This window comes from Capra hircus, chromosome 2 (assembly GCF_001704415.2).
Source record: "Capra hircus breed San Clemente chromosome 2, ASM170441v1, whole genome shotgun sequence".
Taxonomy (NCBI): Eukaryota; Metazoa; Chordata; class Mammalia; order Artiodactyla; family Bovidae; genus Capra; species Capra hircus.
Genome location: NC_030809.1, coordinates 110393414 through 110418346, shown reverse-complemented (window position 1 = coordinate 110418346; position 24933 = coordinate 110393414). Strand labels below are relative to the sequence as shown.

The window sequence follows — 24933 nt, the reverse complement described above, 5'->3', positions numbered from 1 at the left end:
ATTATATTCTTTTATCATTACTTACTTTGATGGTGAAGTTGTCCTCAATTTGGCTTAATTTTAATGGGTTGGGAGTAACAGACTTCAAAACAAGGACTTCAGAGAGGAACATATAATACTTAAGGAGTACATAAAGAAAGATGAATTCCTCCAAAAAAACAATAACTCTCCTTATTACTACTACTTATGAGTGTTACGGCATCAGATGAGATGCCGTGTGATTTGTGTACGTTGTCTCATTTAACTTTCATGACCTTGTGAGGCAATCATGTCAATTTTTACATTCCATTTAAAGATAAGGAGACAGAGACACTGATAAAATAAGTAAGTTCATCAAGATCTTACCCTTAGTAGTAGCAAGTCTAGTCGACTCCAGGGTCCCTGCTCTCAACCACTAGGCAACCCTACAAATAGGTGTGGAAACCTTCAGGAAAGGAAAAGGTCTTAAAAGCAAGGCTGCACTGTTCCTGTGGGCAGCTGGACATTAGTACCAGGATTTGCAGAGTCATCTAAGCTTTTTGTGTTTTTACAAATGGGGCAATAATTGCCTACAATTCTGTCATTAGTGTAGAAACTTCCCTAACCTGCATTGTGAAAAGCATCTAACCCTGCCTAAAATCCAGCGAGGAAAGCATAAAGGACTCATTTGTGCCAATGTCAGCTGACACAGATCCAGAAAGGCATGAGCTGGCCAAGTCACCAAAGGAAGCATTCCCATGGGTTGAGAGAAGTGAAACCCGAATTTAGGCCGAGAAGAGAACTGAGAGAACAGTAGAGCAGGGATTCTGAAGAAATTCAGTCTATTCAGCTCTCGAGATCCCAGGTGAAGGCAGGGCTGTGTAGCCCTCCCGCCAAGACTCACATACAAGATCCTTCTTCCTGCAACAGTACTGGCATCTCCATCACCACCACACCACTTTTATTATTATATTTCAGGTCCTATGAGAATAAGTTTGGGTGAAAGAAACATATTACCTGCTAGTGAAACTAATCCAAACAACCATTTTGCCCTAGAGGGAAAAGCACAATTGAATCTGAGAATAGCATTCTTACCCTCCCAGGAGGAAGAAACTAAAAATAAAAGACAACAAGGTGCTTCCTGCCAGTCAGTAAATCCAATAAGCAAAGAAGATGCCTCAACCTGGCACTGGGCAGTTAACAGTCAGCCCGACTCCCTCCATCGGAGAATGGCCATGTGGTTCTCAGAGCTAACAGCTGCCAAGCAGAACCTCTCAGATTAACCCATAGGTGGTGTTGAACCACTTCCCATTAAGATATTTGCAAAGCAAACAAAAATGATAGCCCCATTCTGAGTGCTGGGAGCCGGCCAGGAGCTCTAGCTGTTCTTGTTGACACAAAGAGCTCTCCAGGGAGGGTCTGGGCCAGAGTGTGGAAGGCCACTCCTGCCTGCCTCTCCAGACTGTGTTGATCTTAAGCCATTAGAATCTCAGTATCAGGGGCTGTTTATTATCTAATTTCCCAATCACAGCAGTTGCTGGAGCTTTGTTTCACTAGAACTCTCTATTTCTCTGTCTCCCTGACCTACACCATTCAGATGTAAAGAAAAAATTCAGCTCTCCTCCTGTTATATTAAGGAGACAAGTCTGAGAAGTTACTAAGATGCATACAGAGAGTGCGGCATTGCCACTGTCAACGGCTTCTGTGGCAAACACTTGTCAGGGTTCCTTCTGAATTTAAAGTAACCATGGCAATGCTAATGGGAAATATGCTTGCATATTTGTGTCCTACAGGTAGGAGCAAGCTGCTGTTTAATTCACAAAATACACTTGGAGCTGAAACACTAATATTTTTTCCTTCTAATCCAGAGGGTAAAATGAAATAAGGTTTAAAAGGCTGTGGACACATGCAAAGTTAATCTTCTTTCAACCTGGAGGATTATAGTCTCAGTTTTTCTAACTGTTCATAAAGAATTGCTTTCACATAGAATTCATTTTTATACAAATATTGTTTCCTACAATATTTTCAGCTTGAGCAAGTTTTCTTTTCTCAAGTTTCTTTTCTTTCAAAATAGCCTCCATATGCAAAGGTGAAAATGAAATGAAAGGTGCTCAGTTGTGTCTGACTCTTTGTGACCCCAATTCTCCAGGCCAGAACACTGGAGTGGGTAGGCTTTCCCTTCTCCAGGAGATTTTCCCAACCCAGGGATCAAACCCAGGACATTGCATGCAGATTCTTTACCAGCTGAGCCACAAGGGAAGCCCAAGAATACTGGGGTGGATAGCCTATCCCTTCTCCAGCAGATCTTCCCAACCCTGGAATTGAACTGGGGTCTCCTGCATTGCAAATGAATTCTTTACCAACTGAGCTATCAGGGAAGCCCGCTATGCAAACATACTTTTTGTCAAAAACTCATTCTGAGCTTTAATTGAGCAAAGGTCTTGATGAGGATTCAAGCAAAAGTTGACACCAGAAATGTGCTGAATTTCTAGAATTTCCCAAACTCATGGAATGAGTAATGCAGGAAGAGAATAAGGGATGGCAAAATGGTCAGAAGAATTTGTCAGATTTTGTCATTACTGAAAATTGTCCTGAAGGTGTCCTTTAGGTTAGAAATCAGAATGTTAGAGGTATTACTTCTATAGCGAGAGAGACAAAGAAAGAGAGTTTGAGAGAGAAAGAAGGAAAGGGAGACAGATAGAGGTTGAGATTTCTTTAGAAAAAGTACAGGCTTTATTATACTAAAAAAAAAAAAGGCTTTTTATAAAAAAAGAGAACTGCTTGACATTTACAGTACAAAGTTAGAAAGCAGCTTTTTAGACTTTTGAAAATATCATTCAGTTTTAGATGATGTTTCTCCAGCTGTTGATAGACCCAAGCTCTGTAAATGTGCAAGTTTTCCAGATAGAAAGTGAATCTAACACTGCAGGTCAACTTTGCTGAACTCAAGACGTTGTTTGCTAATGTTCTTATTGTTTGCTGATGGCAAATATGTTTAGGGACAGATTAAGTCTGCCCACGGGTGAGCACATTAAAGACGTTGCTGGGGTGGTAGAGTAACCTCATCTGTCTGTAAGATGTGTTGGACATATCGGAAACTAGCTCTCATGCCAAACTGTCCAAATTGTTTCTGGACATGCTCTTGTCTTTGTCTGAGGTACCAGACACAAAAACATTGCCTTGAAGTGTGGATCTCGCATAGGGGTGGAGGTGGCCGGAGAACCCAAGTCAGACATGCGTTCTAACATCATTTCTGCTTAAGTTTACTATATGCTGGTTCCTGGCAACTGATATCTTTAGGATATCAACCGTAGATGGCTACCTGCCAATAAGTAAGCTTCTAAAGAAAACACATAATTAAGCATCTTGCCAAACTCAGGGCTTATTTTTGAGCTAGGAAAGTATACCCACTACAGAATAATTACATAGTGTTAACAGCATCTCCCTTCATTTATATTGTTAGCACTGTTGACTTTTGAGAAAGTCAGCTTCCTATCTTATCAAAAATTAATTATTGTGTTCAAGCTAAACTCAAGATAAATAGGAAGCATTTCTTAAGTAAAAGTAATGAAAAAGTTAGCTTTAGATGTAACAGAAATGAAAATTCAAGGAGCATATATTCATTTGTCCATGCATCCATTCATTTTACTTTACGCCTATAATAGCTGAAGATTTTAGATTCTAGATTCAGTGAGTCGTGCAGAAATAAATGACAGTTTCAGTGCTGGAGTTTATTGTCTCATGTAGAACATAGTAATAATGGCTAACATATCTGTGTACTTACTACATGCTAGGTAGTCTTTTAAAACTTTCCTATGGCTCAGTCTCACAATAGCCATATGAGATATGTACCATTATCTGAAATTTCTTTAACTTGCCCAAGTGACAAGTGTTTAACTTTTCACTGAGCTACTTGGACACAGACCCAGGTGAGAAGAGAAAACAATCTGTCTCCAGAATCTGTAGCCAAAGTTGTTTCCTCTGCCTTCACAGAGCCCCTAACACATGTGGGCAAGAATCAGACTCAGATGCTGGTGGTGCCAGGCCATGAACTAAGCAGGAATGTGAGTTACTATCAGTGGAAAACAGCCTCTACTCAGTTCTAAGTGATTGCTGCTAGATACTCCAGCTTTCAGGAGCCACCAGAATTCTGAGTTGTGATATGAAATATTTCTATTTTTATACATTTGAAACACTGAGAATTTCAAAGATATTGTTCAGGTTAAAGAAACTATGTCTGCAGACCATATTCTGTCCACTGACTGTGGGTGTGCGTCTTTTAGCTTGCAGAGTAATGTCCACAATGTCACTCGGCTTTTAAGCTCTCCCGTATCCACTTCCCACCTGCCTGATTCCCTCTCGTAGCTTTCCCTACATCACAGCACTCCTGCCCACACTCAGTCCTCACCCCATTGGACTTCTCTCCCCAGAACCCACCCCCACACACTCCCCGCACATCCCGCCTCTGGGCCAGGGCCCGCTCTATTCTGCCACCCACACTCAGTCCTCATCCCGCTGGACGTCTCTCCCCAGAACCCACCCCCACACACTCCCTGCACATCCTGCCTCTGGGCCAGGGCTCGCTCTATTCTGCCACCTAGGCTACTCTTCTCCTGGCTCTAGTCTGCTTCAAAGCACTGCACCATGAGATGCCTCATGGGTAAGACCTTGACGGATGGTTAAGTACCAACAGGTAAAGAAAGAACTGGCAAGGGAATTCTGTTCAGAAGGAACAGCATGAAAAACTACACAGAGAGAGGAAAACAAAAGATTTTGAAAACCATCAAACAATTCCAAATCTTTTAAAAGGTTTTTGGCCCCGAGAATCTGGTCCTATAAACAGAACTCTGATTACTGACATCCTGGACATCCATGGTCCTTCTAAAAGAGTTCTTTGCATAAGGATCACTGATGATTTAAGGTTTGCTGAAACAGTTCAGATAAATATTTATGTACAGCCATAAGCAAATCCACAAGGAAAAATATAATTCAAAACAGACTTTTTGTTGAAGATCCTTTCAGCTGCTGATAAGGTTTCTGGCTTCAAAAAGGTTTTCAAAATACATGTGATCAATTACTATTTTAAACATCTAGAAACTCTAAGAAGGCTCTAACAATCAAGGAAACTCTGAAAGTTATCATTTGAGGGTGTTGCCAATGAAACCTAGCTATACTGACAAGGGTGAGTCTTGGGCCCAAAATCAACCTCCGATTTATTCCTGAGGTAAGAGCCAGGAACGCAGAAAAGAAAATTTGGCTCTCAGTTTAAAGCTGAGAGTGAGCATTGTTCTAAAGTACTGGAATCCTCAGTGCTTATTTTAGACATAGCTCTAGAGCTAAACCAGAGGTCTTAACGCTTCATATAACAGTAGCTTTGCAGGAACCTTTTACATACTACTATTACTACTATTATTGCTACCACTTCTATCACCACCATCAACAACAGCTTGCCATCATCTTTTATCAGGCATTTATTATGTCTAGAACTGTATAGATTACATCTCATCTTGTATAGATCTAATCTCAGATAACTTATTTTTAATTTTTTTATTAATTGATATTGGAGTATTGTTGCTTTACAATGTTGTGTTAGTTTCTGCTGTACAGCAAAGTGAGTTAGTTATACGTACACAGATATCCACTTTTTCTTAGAGTCCCTTCCCATCTAGGGCACCAAAGAGCATTGAGTAGAGTTCCCTGTGATATATAATAGGTTCTCATCAGTTACATATTATCTATTTTATATACAGTAGTGTATGTATGTCAATCCCAATTTATCGCACTCTCTTCCCCCTTGCTAATGATAAGTTTGTTTTCTACATCTGTGACTCTTTGTTTATGCTTTGCAAATAAGGTCATCTATACATACCATTTTTCCAGATTCCATATAGAAGTGATATTATACAATTATTTGTCTTTCTCTTTTTGACTTACTTCTGGATGACAATCTCTAGGTCCAGCCATGTCTCATTTCATTCCTTTTTGGCTGAGTACATTTTCTTCATCCATTTCTGTGTTGATGGACATTTAGGTGGCTTCCATGGCCTGGCTATTATAAATAGTGCTGCAGTGAATGTCAGGCTGAATGCATCCCTTTAAATTATGGTTTTCTCCAGATATATGCCCAGGAGTAGAGCTGCTGGATCATATGGTAGCTCTTTTTAGTTTTTAAAGGAACCTCTCTACTGTTCTCCATAGTGGCTGTACCAATTTATATGTCCACCAACAGTTTAGGCAGTTTCCTTTTTGCCACATCCTCTCCAGAACTTACGGCTTGTAGATTTTTTTGATTATGGCCATTCTGACTGGTGTGAGGTCATATCTTGTAGTTTTGATTTTAATTTCTCTAATAATTAGTGATGTTGAGCATCTTTTTCTGTGTTTTTGGCCATTTGTATATCTTCTTTGGAGAAATGTCTATTGAGATCTTTGGCCCATTTTTTGATTGGATTGTTTATTTTTTTGATATTGAGCTGCATGAGCCGTTTGTATATTTTGGAGATTAATCCCTTGTCAGTTGCTTTGTTTGCAAATATTTCCTCCCATTCCGAGGGTTGTCTTTTTGTTTTATTATGTTTTTTTTAGCTGTACAAAAGCTTTTAAGTTTAATTAGGTCCCATTTGTTTATTTTTGTTTTTATTTTCGTTACTCTAGGCAGTAGATTGAAGAATATCTTGCTGCAATTTATGTCCATGAGTGTTCTGTTTAGATTTTCCTAAAAGAGTTTTGTCATAGTATCCAGCCTTACATTTAGGACTTTACTCCATTTTGAGTTTATTTTTGTGTATGATGTTAGGGAGTATTCTGATTTCACTCTTTTACGTGTAGCTGTTCAGTTTTCCCAGCATCACTTCTTGAAAAGATTGTGTTTTCTTTTGTTTTGTCCCCTCTGTTGTGCACTGGGTGGGCATAGCTATGTGGGTTTATCTCTGGGCTTTCTATCCTGTTCTATTGATCCATATTTCTGTTTTTGTGCCAGTACCATACTGTCTCAATTACTGTAGCTTTGTAGTGATCAAGATTGCTTTGATTATTTGGAGTCTTTTGTTCTTCCATACAAGTTGTAAAAATTTTTGTTTAGTTCTATGAAAAATGCCATTGGTAATTTGATACGTATTACACTGAACGGTAGATCGTTTTAGATGGTATAGTCATTTTGACAATGTTGATTCCTTCTGTCCAAGAACATGGTAAGTCTCTCCATCTGCTTGTTTTATCTTTGATTTCTGTCATCAGTATCATAGTTTTCTGAGTACAGGTCCTTTGCCTCCTTAGGTAGGTTTATTCCAAGGTATTTTATTCTTTTTAATGTGATGTTAAATGGGATTGTTTCCTTAACCTCTCTTTCTGATCTTTCATTGTTAGTGTATAGAAATACAAAAGATTTCTGTGTATCAATTTTGTATCCTGCATTTTTTACCAAATATATAGAGGAGCTCTAGTGGTTTTCTGGTAGCATCATTATATGTATAGTATCATGTCCTCTGCAAACAGTAACAGTTTTACTTCTTTTCCAATTTGGATTCTTTTATTTCGTTTTCTACTCTAATAGCTGTGACTAAGATTTCTAAAACTATGTTCAGTCTAACAAGTCTAAAACTATGTTGAATAGAAGTGGCAAGAGTGGACATCCTTGTCTAGTTCCTATCTTAGAGAAAATGCTTTCAGCTTTTCACCATTGAGTATGATGTTAGCTATAGGTTTGCCATATACGGTCTCTATTATGTTGAGGTAGTCAGTCAGTCAGTTCAGTTGCTCAGTCATGTCTGATTCTTTGCAACCCCATGAACCACAACACGCCAGGCCTCCCTGTCCATCACCAACTCCCGGAGTTCACCCAAACTCATGTCCATTGAGTCAGTGATGCCATCCAACCATTTCATCTTCTGTCGTCCCCTTCTCCTCCTCCCTCAGTCTTTCCCAGCATCAGGGTCTTTTCAAATGAGTCAGCTCTCTCCATCAGGTGGCCAAAGTACTGGAGTTTCAGCTTCAACATCAGTCCTTCCAGTGAACATCCAGGACTGGTTTCCCTCTAAGCCCAGTTTCTGGAGAGGCCTTTTTTTTTGGTTGTTGTTCATAAACGGGTGTTGGATTTTGTCAAAAGCTTTTTCTGCATCTGTTGAGATAATTACGTGGTTTTTCTTTTCAATTTGTTAATATGGTATAGGGGAAGGGGATGACAGAGGATGAGATAGCTGGATGGTATCACCAGCTCAATGGACATGAGTTTGAGTAAACTACGGGAGTTGGTGATGGACAGGGAGGCCTGGTGTGCTGCAGTCCATGCGGTCACAGAGAGTCGGACACAACTGAGCAGCTGAACTGAACTGAATGTGGTTTATCATATTGATTGACTGTGTATGTTGAAGAATCCTTGCATCCCTGGGATAAGTCCCACTTGATCAGAGTGCATGAAAAGTACTATAGGTCTGTCCTACTATAGAACAGACCTATCTACCTGATTTGTTAGTAGGGCATGTGTGTGTATGCTCAGTTGTGTCCAGCTCTTTGTGACCCCATGGATTGCAGCCTGCCAGGCTCCTCTGTCCTTGGAGTTTTCCTGGCAAGAATACTGAAGTGGGTTGCCATTTCCTACTCCAGGGGATCTTTCCATCCCAGGGATCACACCTGTATCCCCTGCACTGGCACACAGATTCTTTACCGCTGATCCACCAGGGAAGCCCTCCCTGTCAAACCGTGTTTGACTTAATGAACAAATCTGACTTATGAATGTGTTCTCAGAATGGAACTCGTTTGTATGCAGGGGACCTACTGTAGTTAAACTAAGATTCAATCCCAGGTCTGTCACTTGATTTTCTGCTGGAAGAAGGTGACACACAGCATCATAAGCATGTCATGAAAGAAGGCCACCACCCCTAGCTCCTCTCACACCTGCTGATGTTTCCCCCCTGGTGTCATGGGGAGGTGGGGGTGTCTCTTAATATGTTAGTGCACTAATTTGGCCACAGGGGCATGAAATGTGCGCTAGCCCCTGGCGTGAGTGAAATGAAAGTGGAAGGAAAATAGCATGGGCATTGAAGGGTGGGAGAGGAAAGGTGGGAAAGGAGACCTCCTCTGGATACTGACATGGAAAGAAAAGTTTTGTTTTGTTGAGTCTTCTTAGCACTGCCACATATTTCTACAATGACCCCCCACACAGTCTGTCAAGATATGTGGCAATCTATACTTCACAGCCCACAGAAAAATCTGGCCCACAGTCAGCCCTGATGGGAAGGCTGTTGCCCTGGCTCATCAATTCTGAGGTCAGCCCAATTGGCCTCAAGCCCAGGGCTGTAAGGATGACAAACGGGAGAAACATGTGCCCATTTTCCCCTCGTGCAAAGTGCCAGCTCCCCTCGAGCTGTCTGAGTCATGAAGTTTCAGTCTCAAAACCTGAAGTGGCCCACAACGAAGCAGCTTCTCTGGGGGTGTGTTACAAGCTGCTGGGTAAAAACATCTGCACCAGCATGATCAATCTGCTGCCTCCCTCATAGGGGCTTCTTTTTACACAACAACAGGCTAGCTGTGCTAAAGAATGTCAAATAAAAGCCTTGTGAGAGCTTTGCCATACGCAGGCCAAATTAAATTAAGGGGCATAATCCTCACTATTGTACTTATCAGCATTAAAATGGAGGATTACCATCATGGAACAAAGCCCCATGGCATAAAAGACTACTTCCATTCTGTCATTCACTGTACACAGTTACAGGCTTACACAGGAGGTGGAACAGAGAAGCACCGGGCCAACCACTGACTTGGACTTGCAACATGAGGTTTCTTTCTCCCCAGCCAAGTGAGCCCCGCCCCACCGCGTACCCATGGGAACACCTTTCCCATGAGGCCAGAAGCTTTCTCCCAAGGTTCAGAGCTGGAATTTTCTCCACCAATCACAGGCTGAGAGCTTGTTGCCCATCAGAATTTACTCCTTAGCTGGTTCTGATTCAAGATTTGTTGCAATGACAGTTATAGAGAATATAGAAATAAAAACAAACCCCGGGCTAGGCATTTGGAGCTGGGAGAGGCAGCAGAATGTACTGGCTAAAAACGTGGGCTCTGGAGTCAGAGCTGTGTTCAAATCTTGACTCTGTCACTTTACTGACTGGGTAATACCAACAGCAAGTCCCTTGTACTCTCTAAATGTCAGAAATTATATAATATGCACCTCTCCCACAGGATTACTATGAGGATTAAAAAGAATCATTCATGCGAAATCCTTAACACAGTGCCTAGGAAGTTGTTAATGACTATCAAATATTAGTTGTTACTATTATTGTTAGAGACAGAAAATCCAGACTCAAACCCTAGACCTGCCATTTATTCTCTGTGACAGTGAGTGAACCCCCTGCTAGCCAACTGGGGCAGGAGCAGGTAAATCTGATGCCTCCAACCCAGTAGTGGTTTCCAGTCCAGCATTTGGGAGCTGATTGAGTAGCCGTCCCCTTGTTTAGCTGACTCAGAGGGAACATCATCCAGAAGACTGGTGTGTGCTTTCTGTGAGATAACTGTGAGGGAGACTCGCCGCTGCCATAAATGTTGGATGAATCAGAACAATGTCCTCAATGTGTCCTTGTCATAATACTCTCACAGTGTTTCGTTGTCATGTCTGGGTCTTCCTTATAAACTCTTCCTTCTGATTTTGCCTTCCCTCCATCATTCCCTGTACCCATCTGTTCCATCACTACCTCTTTAGGATTCTTCTAGAACACTTTATGAGTTGCTTCTCTAACCCCTTTATTCTTTGCTTACTTTCTTCTGCAGAAGCTGAAAATGCTCACCTTTCCAGCTTCCCTTGCTGGACTCCTCTTTCCTGCAGAGCCTCCTCTGCAAATTTCATCTGATACGATGTGAAAGGAGTGTCCTCGGGACTTCTGGGAAAAGTTTCCCTCATGACCAACAGGGAGAGACTCCTGAGGATAGCCCTTCTCCATCCATCTCTTCCTTCCTTCTTTGGACAATGCCATGTGAACAAGGGATCCTTAGCATGCTGCTTCAGCTACCTTGTGCTTCTAAGTGCTGATGTGCTGGGATAGCGGGGCAAAGTAATGGAAGGAGTCTGTGTCCACATATCTGAGTGACCAGCCCAGCACTGGAACTTCTGTCTTTGGACCTGTTACCCTGAAGGGTCCTTGAACTTGCTGCTGGGAGTGTCACCCCTGGCATGACCCAGCTCTCTTCTCATTATACCTTGCCTGACCCCCTCAAGACATCTTTACTTTCAACCCCTGGGTTGTACCACAGGGCATTGAGGTGAATATCAAACACAGAGAGAAAAATGGGCTCCCACCTTCCCTAGGGCACGGATGACCTGAAACACTATCTGACGAATTATTCTGAATCCTGTTATTGCCACCACCACTTAAAGATTGAGGAGGGAGAACATTCCTTTCATAAAAATAAGAGTTCTGAAGTGTGGTCTTGGAAGTCAGCCTGACAAATTTATTGAGACCCATTGCATATACTAGAAACAGGAAGAAGGAAAATTTGGTCCTTGCCCTTGAGAAGCTGAACTGCTGGCACATGGTCAACCACAACACCAGACAAAACATGGAGAGCCACAGAGAGTAATATACCAAAGTGGTGCAAGGACCCAGCCTGTCAATGTTACCACTCACAACGTCATAAAGAGTTGGTGTCGGAATACAAATCAGTTCAATTAGTTACCAAGTATCTTGTTTCATTTGGCTGAGACTATATATGGGGGAAGGGGAGCAAGACTTCCTTGAAGAAAGCAGTAGCTTGATGTACATTAGGACACAACCTCATTTTCATATGAACCAGCCCTTTGAGTAGTACAGTCATAAATGGTCCATGATGGTTCAAGGAGTGTTAAAGAAATCAAGGACTCTGTAGAGAAGACAGATATGATGTTGTATCTTGATGAAATAGGTAAGAGCTGAACTGAAAGGAGGGGGCAAAGAGCACAGAAGTAGATGCACTGGTAGGAACAACATGAAGTCTGACTCCAGGAAGCCAGAGGTGCATATAGGGTCATGCAGGAGCTGAGTCTAGGGAACAAACTGCAGTGAGATAGAGAGAGGCTCGCAAAAGCAGACTGAGGAGTCTGAACCTCTTTTGGTCTGAAACAGGAAGCCACTAAAGTTCTTTGAGAAGTCAGAATATGCTTTAAGACAGTTGATCAGGTGTTAGAAATGAAAGCTGATCTGTAAAGAGGAGAGAGTAGAGAGAGAGAGATAATGGTAGGTCTGGGCCAGGGAAGGATGCTAAACAAGTGATTGGAGGTGGGGTTAAGTGAGACATGGGGATCAAAAATGAGCACCAGGTTTGAAGACCAGGTCACAGGAGAATGTGTGTAGCACTCATGGAAGTGGCGAGGTCTGCTGAGCTGGTGGAGGTCCTTTGGTGGGCTTTTCTGTTGAGGCTCTGGTGTGTAGATCAGGAATCTACGGGCAGCAGGAGGTGGGTGTAGTAGGGTGGAGCTCAGAACAGAGACCTGAGAATCATGCTCTCTCAGCTGAGAGTTGGTACCAGAATACACTAGTGAGAGAGGTTATTGCCCAGGGAGAAGTGAAGAAAGAAGAGAGTCAAGGACTTGGAGAACTGCCTGTATTTCAAGGTGGGTGGAAGAGGAGCAGGATGAAGACAGAGGACATCTGGGAGAAAGAAGCTGAAGACCGCGGTGCTGTAGAAACCGTGGACAAGTGCGACTCGTGGAAAGCACGGTCCCTGGCACTGTGTTGCACAGCCTGATGAATACAAGGCTCTCTTAACTGGGAGCTAAGCTTCCAAGGACTGTTTGAGGGATATGGTGAGGGCATGGATGATTTCGGGTTTAGAGAGGGAGGGGTTGGTGAAGGAATGAGGCAACCGAGCTGGATGTCAGTCTGAGGAAGTCTGAGGTGTAAAAGTAAGAAGAGAGAGGGACAGGGCCAAGGGAAGACTTTTGTTAGATGGGGAGAGGAATCAGCAAATGGGGAAGAGGCAGCAGAGGGAGAAAGATGTGAAAGCCAGGGCTGGTCTGCCTGATGGCGGCAGGACCTGGAGAGCAGGAGCATCACAGAGGTGAGCCCGGGAGAGCTCCCCGGGGCGAGCGAAGGAAGAATGGACAGCTGAACAGAAGGGGCAGTTCTAAGGTGGAGGGAAGGGAAGCGGACATTGCTCACAGCACAGCCCTGATATTCTGAGTAAAGCTGGTCATCAGTGGAGGTTGATGGGAGTCAGGCTGGGGCTGGAGCCATTTCCCAAACTATATTCATTGCCTTGCCCAAGATCAAAGGGCTGGAAAATGCTAGCTTTAGGATCAGAACCCAAGTCTTCTACCTGCCAAGTTCAGTGGTCTTTCTGCTGAAAGAAATTTTGAACTCTGTTCAAAATATGAAAGTATATCTAATATGAGATACTAGGCCTATAATATTTCATCAAGTACCCTTACATGAGCTATTCTGACTATTAAGTACAATCTGCCCTCCATTTCTATGGGTTTTGTGCAAATCCAAGGTTGGCTGAATTTGTGGTTGTGAAACCCATGGATGTGGAGGGCAAACTGTACCACAACATTCTATATGTAAAGGACTTGAGCAACAGCAAAGTTTGGTATCTGTGGGGGCTCCTGGAACCATTCCCTGTAGTTACTGAGAGACAACCACAGACTACTTTAAAAGCAGCTCAAGCAATTTGAGCAGCTCAAGCAATGGCACCCCACTCCAGTACTCTTGCCTGAAAAATCCATGGATGGAGGAGCCTGGTAGGCTGCAGTCCATGGGGTTGCTGAGTCGGACATGACTGAGCGACTTCACTTTCACGCATTGGAGAAGGAAGTGGCAACCCACTCCAGTGTTCTTGCCTGGAGAATCCCAGGGACGGGGGAGCCTGGTGGGCTGCCGTCTATGGAGTCGCACAGAGTTGGACACGACTGAAGCGACTTAGCAGCAGCAGCAGCAGCAGCAGCAGCAGCAGCAGCAGCAGCGGCAGAGAAGTAGTGAGGATTTAATTTGTCAAGTTTCAAAATATTAATAAGATGTCTCAAAAATTAAGAATTATTTTTAGAAGTTACAAATTAAGACCACCTCTTTTCCCAAAAAACGATGCAATGAATTTTCTTTCTTTTTTTTTTTTAAATTTTAAAATCTTTAATTCTTACATGCGTTCCCAAACATGAACCCCCCTCCTACCTCCCTCCCCATAACATCTCTCTGGGTCATCCCCATGCACCAGCTCCAAGCATGCTGTATCCTGCATCAGACATAGACTGGCGATTCAATTCTTACATGATAGTATACATGTTAGAATGTCATTCTCCCAAATCATCCCACCCTCTCCCTCTCCCTCTGAGTCCAAAAGTCCATTATACACATCTGTGTCTCTTTCCCTGTCTTGCATACAGGGTCGTCATTGCCATCTTCCTAAATTCCATATATATGTGTTAGTATACTGTATTGGTGTTTTTCTTTCTGGCTTACTTCACTCTGTATAATCGGCTCCAGTTTCATCCATCTCATCAGAACTGAGTCAAATGTATTCTTTTTAATGGCTGAGTAATACTCCATTGTGTATATGTACCACAGCTTTCTTATCCATTCATCTGCTGATGGACATCTAGGTTGTTTCCATGTCCTGGCTATTATAAACAGTGCTGCGATGAACATTGGGGTACATGTGTCTCTTTCAATTCTGGTTTCCTCAGTGTGTATGCCCAGCAGTGGGATTGCTGGGTCATAAGGTAGTTCTATTTGCAATTTTTTAAGGAATCTCCACACTGTTCTCCATAGTGGCTGTACTAGTTTGCATTCCCACCAACAGTGTAGGAGGGTTCCCTTTTCTCCACACCCTCTCCAGCATTTATTGCTTGCAGATATTTGGATCGCAGCCATTCTGACTGGTGTGAAGTGGTACCTCATTGTGGTTTTGATTTGCATTTCTCTAATAATGAGTGATGTTGAGCATCTTTTCATGTGTTTGTTAGCCATCCGTATGTCTTCTTTGGAGAAATGTCTATTTAGTTCTTTGGCCCATTTTTTGATTGGGTCGTTTATTTTTCTGGAATTGAGCTGCATAAGTTGCTTGTATATTTTTGAGATGAGTTGTTTGTCAGTTGCTTCATTTGCTATTATTTTCTCCCATTCAGAAGGCTGTCTTTTCACCTTGCTTATATTTTCCTTTGTTGTGCAGAAGCTTTTAATTTTAATTAGATCCCATTTGTTTATTTTTGCTTTTATTTCCAGAATTCTGGGAGGTGGATCATAGAGGATCCTGCTGTGATTTATGTCTGAGAGTGTTTTGCCTATGTTCTCCTCTAGGAGTTTTATAGTTTCTGGTCTTACATTTAGATCTTTAATCCATTTTGAGTTTATTTTTGTGTGGGGTGTTAGAAAGTGATCTAGTTTCATTCTTTTACAAGTGGTTGACCAGTTTTCCCAGCACCACTTGTTAAAGAGATTGTCTTTACTCCATTGTATATTCTTGCCTCCTTTGTCAAAGATAAGGTGTCCATATGTGTGTGGATTTATCTCTGGGCTTTCTATTTTGTTCCATTGATCTATATGTCTGTCTTTGTGCCAGTACCATACTGTCTTGATGACTGTGGCTTTGTAGTAGAGCCTGAAGTCAGGCAAGTTGATTCCTCCAGTTCCATTCTTCTTCCTCAAGATTGCTTTGGCTATTCGAGGTTTTTTGTATTTCCATACAAATCTTGAAATTATTTGTTCTAGTTCTGTGGAAAATGTGGCTGGTAGCTTGATAGGGATTGCATTGAATTTGTAAATTGCTTTGGGTAGTATACTCATTTTCACTATATTGATTCTTCCGATCCATGAACATGGTATATTTCTCCATCTATTAGTGTCCTCTTTGATTTCCTTCATCAGTGTTTTATAGTTTTCTATATATAGGTCTTTAGTTTCTTTAGGTAGATATATTCCTAAGTATTTTATTCTTTTCGTTGCAATGGTGAATGGAATTGTTTCCTTAATTTCTTTTTCTACTTTCTCATTATTCGTGTATAGGAATGCAAGGGATTTCTGTGTGTTGATTTTATATCCTGCAACTTTACTATATTCATTGATTAGCTCTAGTAATTTTCTGGTGGAGTCTTTAGGGTTTTCCATGTAGAGGATCATGTCATCTGCAAACAGTGAGAGTTTTACTTCTTCTTTTCCAATTTGGATTCCTTTTATTTCTTTTTCTGCTCTAATTGCTGTGGCCAAAACTTCCAGAACTATGTTGAATAGTAGCAGTGAAAGTGGACACCCTTGTCTTGTTTCTGACTTTAGGGGAAATGCTTTCAATTTTTCACCATTGAGGATAATGTTTGCTGTGGGTTTGTCATAGATAGCTTTTATTATGTTGAGGTATGTTCCTTCTATTCCTGCTTTCTGGAGAGTTTTTATCATAAATGGATGTTGAATTTTGTCAAAGGCCTTCTCTGCATCTATTGAGATAATCATATGGTTTTTATTTTTCAATTTGTTAATGTGGTGAATTACATTGATTGATTTGCGGATATTGAAGAATCCTTGCATCCCTGGGATAAAGCCCACTTGGTCATGGTGTATGATCTTTTTAATGTGTTGTTGGATTCTGATTGCTAGAATTTTGTTGAAGATTTTTGCATCTATGTTCATCAGTGATATTGGCCTGTAGTTTTCTTTTTTTGTGACATCTTTGTCAGGTTTTGGTATTAGGGTGATGGTGGCCTCATAGAATGAGTTTGGAAGTTTCCCTTCCTCTGCAATTTTCTGGAAGAGTTTGAGGAGGATAGGTGTTAGCTCCTCTCGAAATTTTTGGTAGAATTCAGCTGTGAAGCTGTCTGGACCTGGGCTTTTGTTTGCTGGAAGATTTCTGATTACAGTTTCAATTTCCGTGCTTGTGATGGGTCTGTTAAGATTTTCTATTTCTTCCTGGTTCAGTTTTGGAAAATTGTACTTTTCTAAGAATTTGTCCATTTCTTCCACGTTGTCCATTTTATTGGCATACAATTGCTGATAGTAGTCTCTTATGATCCTTTGTATTTCTGTGTTGTCTGTTGTGATCTCTCCATTTTCATTTCTAATTTTATTGATTTGATTTTTCTCTCTTTGCTTCTTGATGAGTCTGGCTAATGGTTTGTCAATTTTATTTATCCTTTCAAAGAACCAGCTTTTGGCTTTGTTGATTTTTGCTATGGTCTCTTTTGTTTCTTTTGCATTTATTTCTGCCCTAATTTTTAAGATTTCTTTCCTTCTACTAACTCTGGGGTTCTCCAACTCTTCCTTTTCTAGTTGCTTTAGTTGTAGAGTTAGGTTATTTATTTGACTTTTTTCTTGTTTCTTGAGGTATGCCTGTATTGCTATGAACTTTCCTCTTAGCACTGCTTTTATAGTGTCCCACAGGTTTTGGGTTGTTGTGTTTTCATTTTCATTAGTTTCTATGCATATTTTGATTTCTTTTTTGATTTCTTCTGTGATTTGTTGGTTATTCAGAAGTGTGTTGTTCAACCTCCATATGTTGGAATTTTTAATAGTTTTTCTCCTGTAGTTGAGATCTAATCTTAATGCATTATGGTCAGAAAAGATGCTTGGAATGATTTCGATTTTTTTGAATTTATCAAGTTTAGATTTATGGCCCAGGATGTGATCTATCCTGGAGAAGGTTCCATGAGCACTTGAAAAAAAGGTGAAATTCATTGTTTTGGGGTGAAATGTCCTATAGATATCAATTAGGTCTAACTGATCTAATGTATCATTTAAAGTTTGCGTTTCTTTGTTAATTTTCTGTTTAGTTGATCTGTCCATAGGTGTGAGTGGGGTATTAAAGTCTCCCAGTATTATTGTGTTATTGTTGATTTCCCCTTTCATACTTGTTATCATTTCTCTTACATATTGCGGTGCTCCTATATTGGGTGCATATATATTTATAATTGTTATATCTTCTTCTTGGATTGTTCCTTTGATCATTATGTAGTGGCCTTCTTTGTCTCTTTTCACAGCCTTTGTTTTAAAGTCTATTTTATCGGATATGAGTATTGCCACTCCTGCTTTCTTTTGGTCTCTGTTTGCGTGGTATATCTTTTTCCAGCCCTTCACTTTCAGTCTGTATGTGTCCCTTGTTTTGAGGTGGGTCTCTTGTAAGCAGCATATAGAGGGGTCTTGTTTTTGTATCCATTCGGCCAGTCTTTGTCTTTTGGTTGGGGCGTTCAACCCATTTACGTTTAAGGTGATTATTGATAAGTATGATCCCGTTACCATTTACTTTATTGTTTTGGGTTCGGGTTTATACACCCTTTTCATGTTTCCTGTCTAGAGGATATCCTTTAGAATTTGTTGGAGAGCTGGTTTGGTGGTGCTGAATTCTCTCAGCTTTTGCTTGTCTGTAAAGCTTTTGATTTCTCCTTCGTATTTGAATGAGATCCTTGCTGGATACAGTAATCTGGGCTGTAGGTTATTGTCTTTCATCACTTTAAGTATGTCTTGCCATTCCCTCCTGGCCTGAAGAGTTTCTATTGAAAGATCAGCTGTTATCCTTATGGGAATCCCTTTGTGTGTTATTTGTTGTTTTTCCCTTGCTGCTTTTAATATTTGTTCTTTGTGTTTGATCTTTGTTAATTTGATTAATATGTGTCTTGGGGTGTTTCGCCTTGGGTTTATCCTATTTGGAACTCTCTGTGTTTCTTGGACTTGGGTGATTATTTCCTTCCCCATTTTAGGGAAGTTTTCAACTATTATCTCCTCAAGGATTTTCTCATGATCTTTCTTTCTGTCTTCTTCTTCTGGGACTCCTATAATTCGAATGTTGGAGCATTTCATATTGTCCTGGAGGTCTCTGAGATTGTCCTCATTTCTTTTAATTCGTTTTTCTTGTTTCCTCTCTGATTCATTTATTTCTACCATTCTATCTTCTATTTCACTAATCCTATCTTCTGCCTCCGTTATTCTACTATTTGTTGCCTCCAGAGTGTTTCTGATCTCATTTATTGCGTTATTCATTATATTTTGACTCTTTTTTATTTCTTCTAGGTCCTTGTTAAACCTTTCTTGCATCTTCTCAATCCTTGTCTCTAGGCTATTTATCTGTGTTTCCATTTTGATTTCAAGATTTTGGATCATTTTCACTATTAATATTCGGAATTCCTTCTCCGGTAGATTCCCTACTTCTTCCTCTTTTGTTTGGTTTGGTGGGCAACTCTCCTGTTCCTTTACCTGCTAAGTATTCCTCTGTCTCTTCATCTTGGTTATATTGCTGCGTTTGGGGTGGCCTTTTTATATTCTGGTAATTTGTGGAGTTCTCTTTATTATGGAGCTTCCTCACTTTGGGTGGGGTTCTATCAGTGGCTTGTCAAGGTTTCCTGGTTAGGGAGGCTTGTGTTGGAGTTTTGGTGGGTGGAGCTGGGTTTCTTCTCTCTGGAGTGCAGTGGAGTGACCCGTAATGGGTTATGAGACATCAAAAGTTTTGGGATAATTTTGAGCTGCCTCAAAATTATTATATATTGGAGCTCAGGGGAGTGTTCCTGTGTTGCTGGAGAATTTGCGTGGTATGTCTTGTTTTGGAACTTGTTGGCCCTTGGGTGGAGCTTGGTTTCGGTGTAGGTATGAAGGCATTTGATGAGCTCCTATTACTTAATGTTCCCTGAATTCAAGAGTTCTCTAATGTTTTCAGGCTTTGGATTTAAGCTTCCTGCTTCTGGTTTTCAGTTTTATTTTTACAGTAGCCTCTAGACTTCTCCATCTATACAGCACCGATGATAAAACATCTAGGTTAAAGATGAAAAGTTTCTCCTCATTGAGGGACACTCAGAGAGGTTCACTGAGTTACAAGGAGAAGAGAAGATGGAGGGGGTAGTTAGAGGTAACTGGAATGAGATGCGGTGAGATCAAGAGAGGAGAGAGCAAGCTAGTCAGTAGTCACTTCCTTATGTGCGCTCTATGGTCTGGACCACTCAGAGGTATTTACAGAGTTATACGGGGAAGAGGAGAGGGAGGAAGTAGACAGAGGTGACCAGGAGGATAAGAGAGAGGAATGAGTAGGAGAGAGACAAATCCTGCCAGTAACCAGTTCCTTAGGTGTTCTCTACCGTCTGGAACACACAGAGATTCACAGAGTTGGATAGAGAAGAGATGGGGGAGAAAAGAGACAGAGGCCACCTGGTGGAGAAAAAGGAGAGTCCAGAGGAGGAGAGAGTGGTCAAGCCAGTAATCTCGCTCTCAGGTAAACTTGGGTAGTGAAGTTTGGGTTTTTAAATGTACAAAATTGACAACAAAAACCTAAGAGCAAAGATTAAAAATCTAGAGTAGAGGTTGGATTTTCAAAGATACAATATTAAAGAAAAGCAGAAGGAAAAAGGAAGAAAGAAAAAAAATTATTAAAAAGCAAACAAACAAACAAAAGAAAAAAAAACAACACACCAACAACCATCCAAAGAGTATATATGGTGTTTGCCTTAAAAAAAAAAAGTAATAATAGGTTATAGGAATAAAAATTAGAGGAGAAATAGAAGACTTAACAATTAAAAAAAGCTAGAAAAAAAAAGAAAAAAAACAGAAAAGCAAAAAGCAAAAAAAAAAAAAAAGGAATGATTTTAAAAATATTAAAAATATATCTAGCCCTTCTCTGATGTTATGGGCCGTGTGGGCTCACTTCCAAGGTGGTTCCCTCTGTTTAACTTCTTCTGTTTGCTGGTTTTTTAGGCTCACTAGTTCAGTCGCGCTGTGGGGAGGGGGGATGCTGCAAACAAACAGCACTGTCGTGTGCACACCGCATCTCAGCCCCACTTGACCCGTCCTTTCTCGCGGCGCACAAACCGCTCCGGCTCTACGATGCTCAGCTGGGAACCGTCTGGGGCCGGCCCTAGGCTGCGTGCATTTCCCCGGTCCAAGCCGCTCGGGTTCGGCGCTCAGGCAGCCCTCAGAGGCACAGATTCAGCTGGGACTGCGCTTTGTGCCCTTCCCAGGTCCGAGTAGCTCAGGAGTTTGGCGAGCGCGATCGCCGCGGCTTGTCACCTTTTCCGCCGCTGCCGCTCAGCTCTCTGGGTGGACCGCTGGTGCACCCCGTGAGGCAGACTGTGACTGTCCAGCACCCCCAGAAGTCTTAGCAAAGGAGCCTGCTTGCAGTTAGGTAAGTAAAGTCTCTCCGGGTCTGCAATTGCCCCTTTCCAGTCCTTACGGCTCTGGCTGCCTGTCCCCGGCGGGGGATGGTCTGCAGCCGGCTTTTTCCGTTCCGTCCTTTGTTCTGTGCTCGGTCCTGGCGGTGTCTTATGTTCGAGCTTTTCGCGTGGTAGCTATCCCACAGTCTGGTTTGCTAGCCCAAGTTAGATCGTTCTGGTTGCGCGTGGGGCGTTCCTGCCCGATTCTTACAAAGCTCTGCAGCCCGCGCCTCCCGCGCGTCCCTGCCCTGCCCCCACTTCCCAATGGCGGATGCAGGCGTCTGTGCTGCTTTTCCGCTGGGGGAGTTACTGTTGGGCTTGTAATCTGTTGGTTTTAATTATTTATCTATTTTTCCTTCCTGTTATGTTGCCCTCTGTGTTTCCAAGGCTCGCCACAGACTCAGCAGGGAGAGTGTTTCCTGGTGTTTGGAAACCTCTCTTCTTAAAATTCCCTTCCCGGGACGGGCTTCCCTTCCCGGGACGGAGCTCCCTCCCCACCTCCTTTGTCTCCTTTTTCGTCTTTTATATTTTTCCTACCTGTTTTTGAAGACAATGGTCTGCTTTTCTGGTTGCCTGATGTCCTCTGCCAGCCTACAGAAGTTGTTTTGTGGAGTTTGCTCGGCGTTGAAATGTTCTTTTGAGGAATTTGTGAGGGAGAAAGTGATCTTCCCATCCTATTCCTCCGCCATCTTTCCCCGACTCCCGTGCAATGAATTTTCTAATGGCCTGCTTATTTCCTCAAAATCCTGGAGTAAACTTTTAATGAAAATGATATACCCTTTTTGCATTAGCTTAAGCCCCCAGTTTTTGTCCTTTCAGGCTAGTCAGTTCTTTGGTGGGGCGGGAGCTGTCTTGTGCACTGTAGACTGGGGAGCAGCATCCCTGGCCTCGATCCACCAGACGTCCTTTACACAAACCCCCTGTGAAGAGTTGTGACAACCAAACATGCCCCCAGATGAGAACCACTGTTTTAACCTGCTGAGGCCAAATGCAGGTTTCACTATGAGGAGAACCCACAAGAAGGTTGTAACCAGATTGCCGTGTAAATCAAAGACTTTTGCCCACAGAGTAATGACTTGGAGGAATCTGGTGGGCAACACTTTCTGGCTCCACTCTCTCCAACTCACCAAAATAACACAGTGTAAGAAATACTTTTGTTTCATTGTCTGTTGGAATAAAATCTTACAGATAAGACTCACCAATTTTTCTCAGTGACAGGAGAGGTGCTTGAAGTCTCTGCGTGGCCATTGCTGGGTTCTGCTTGTGGGCTGCTTTTATGATCGCCAGAGCCCCTCAGAACTAAGAGAAAACACAAGTGCTTAGAGACTGAGGATAAATTCAGAGGTAGGCAGGGTTTGATTTCAGTAGCCATCTATTCTCTCTGCAGCACCTTGCTACCTGTCCTCGCGCTGCTCCCTGACTTTCTGCAAACTTTGTCTAGGACACATCATCAAAACTGACTTGTTCTGTGATGACAGGCCTTTCTTTGTCCTCAGTCCCAGCTGGTAAACTGGATAAAATAACTCATCTTGTAGGAAAACAAGCCACCTGTCTATGACAATAGATATAAAGAGTAGACAGTTTGGAGGCCCCAAGGTGAGGAAGTCGGCAAGCAGCAGAACACATGAGCTGGAGTGGTGTGGTGCTGGACAGTCTTAGGAGTCCAGCTTCCAGTCCTGGCTGGGTTGGGCAGAGCTGCTTGTGGATGAGGACAGTGGTCAAGAAATACCTTCACAACGTGTGTAAGTAAGTAAAAGTGTTAGTCATTCAGCCATGTCTGACCCTTTGCAACCCTATGGACTGTAGCCTGCCAGGCTCCTCTGTCCATGGGATTCTCCAGGCAAGAATACTGGAGTGGGTATCCATTCCCTTCTCCAGGGGATCTTCCCAACCCAGGGACTAATACAAGTCTCCTGCACTGCAGGCAGATTCTCTACTGTCTGAGACAATGTGGGTAGGATTACTGCAACTAGGGATTCATTTCAGGAGGAACTCAGTTCTGTACTGTGATTTGAGGACAGCTCACTGGCGAGTTTCTCAAGAGTGAGAGTGACAAGCACAATTCCTCATTCTATGACCCGGGCAGCTGTGACTAACTAAACATTGCCTTCTTCTCTTGAACTTTCATTTGGCTTCAAGTTCCTTTCTAACACAATGTTTCATGTCAGTGGTTCTCAAGATATGGGCCCCACGTTATCACAGCTAATTGAAAACACATCACAGAAAGCATCAACATCGCCTAACAACTTGGTAGAAAATAAAATTCTTGGGCCTCACCCTGACCGAAATGAATCAGAAAGTCTGCAGGTGGAGGCTGGCAATCTGTGTTTTTAACAAGCCCTTGAGGTAATCAGGATTGATGTTGAGGTCTGGAAGATACTGCTCCAGATTAACAATTCTTAATCTTGACTGTACGTTAGAATCACCCAGGAAGATTTTAAATATGCCTGAACCCAACTCCCAGCGATTCTGATACTGGTCTGGTGTGGGGTTGGCATCATTTTTAAAAAGCTCCCTAGATAATTTTAAGGTGTGGCCAGGGTTGAGAACCATAGTTACACATTGTTAACTAATCCCACCAATCCATTAGGGTCAGAAGGAGACTCTGTACCTATTTATTCTCCTTATTTTAGATCATCTAGAAAGAGCCAGCCCAAAATACAAGCAATGAAGATAATTGACACATTTTTCAATTGTGACATAGTGTGGAAGGTGCATAAAATATTGAAGGTTTCTGTTGTAATGATGGAAAATATAACATGATAAAAATGGAGCGCATTAAAAGAAATATGGAAATCAATTGTTTTTGTCTATTCTGTGAAGAGTATGCCCTGATTTTATATTATTCATTTGGTTCCTTAGGCATATTTATCTCTTGTGTAGCAGAAATGTGATTTTTTTCACTATCAGTGGTAGATAAGACCATCTGTTATTATTACTATTGCAATAAACACCAAAAGGATAAAAAGAAAATTTTATATGGAACATTATTACATTTTTATTATTATATACATACACTTACATACAAACACACATTATGACCAAACCATGAAACAACAATATTAAAAGAAGTGGGAAGCAGAAATCAAGAAAAATAGCTGCAGCCTTTTAGAATTTCATGAACCGATCCCCTCTCCTCCCTTCCCTGCCTTCTCTTGATTGATGAACTCGTCTGGTTAGAGGACCAGGCAGGCTTCCCCCTCCTGGAGATTTTAAAACATTGTTTGACCCAAGCTCACCGTGAGAAGCAATATAAAAGTGAGAAATGATATGAAAAGAAAAAAAAAGAAGTCCACTTTAGGGACAAAAATATCTATTTCCTTACTAAGAAGGAAAATCAACAGAAATCATTTTTAATCTTGTCCTCTGGCCCAATTCAGCAGCACCAAGGGCTACCACTCACTGACCAAAGCCCAGATGGTCTTGTCCACACAGGAGGCTGACATTGTTGTTGTCTGCATCTATTTTGAGATCCTCAGTATGAAAATGAGAAATAGTTTAATAGCAATCCAGAGAGGAAGAAGCACAAGCAAAGTGAGGAAGACCATTAACCGCATTTGGTTTGGGCTCTCCTTATGAAGGTGCTGTGTCCATTACCAGAGAGGAGGCAGTGGTGCCTCTGACACTTGGCCAACACTCCCAGTTATTCTGCCCAGGCTTCCAATAAAAACCCACAGAATTTCTGATCATGTAAGTAAAGGGAAAACTCATTCCTGCTTCTTCTTCACTTGCACTTCAGTCATCAAAATATTGATTTCCGAGTCATTTGAAGTTTAAAAGCCAAATAGAAAGGTACAGAATATTCTTATTAAAGATTAGACGAAGTCTGCTCCTCTGTCCGCCAGCTTTGTCAGAAGAGCAATGACAAGGATTTGAGTCGAAGAGATAAACTTAAATCAGAAATG

The 24933-nt window shown here is 41.8% G+C and overlaps 1 protein-coding gene across 1 annotated transcript in view; it reads right to left on the bottom strand.

The window, feature by feature from the left end:
• Window positions 1-24933, bottom strand: part of MYO3B (myosin IIIB) — a 454205-nt gene that overhangs the window by 107133 nt on the left and 322139 nt on the right. Inside the window, 1 exon segment of the mRNA XM_018066782.1 lies at window positions 22228-22327. Coding sequence (XP_017922271.1) covers window positions 22228-22327 — 100 coding nt within the window.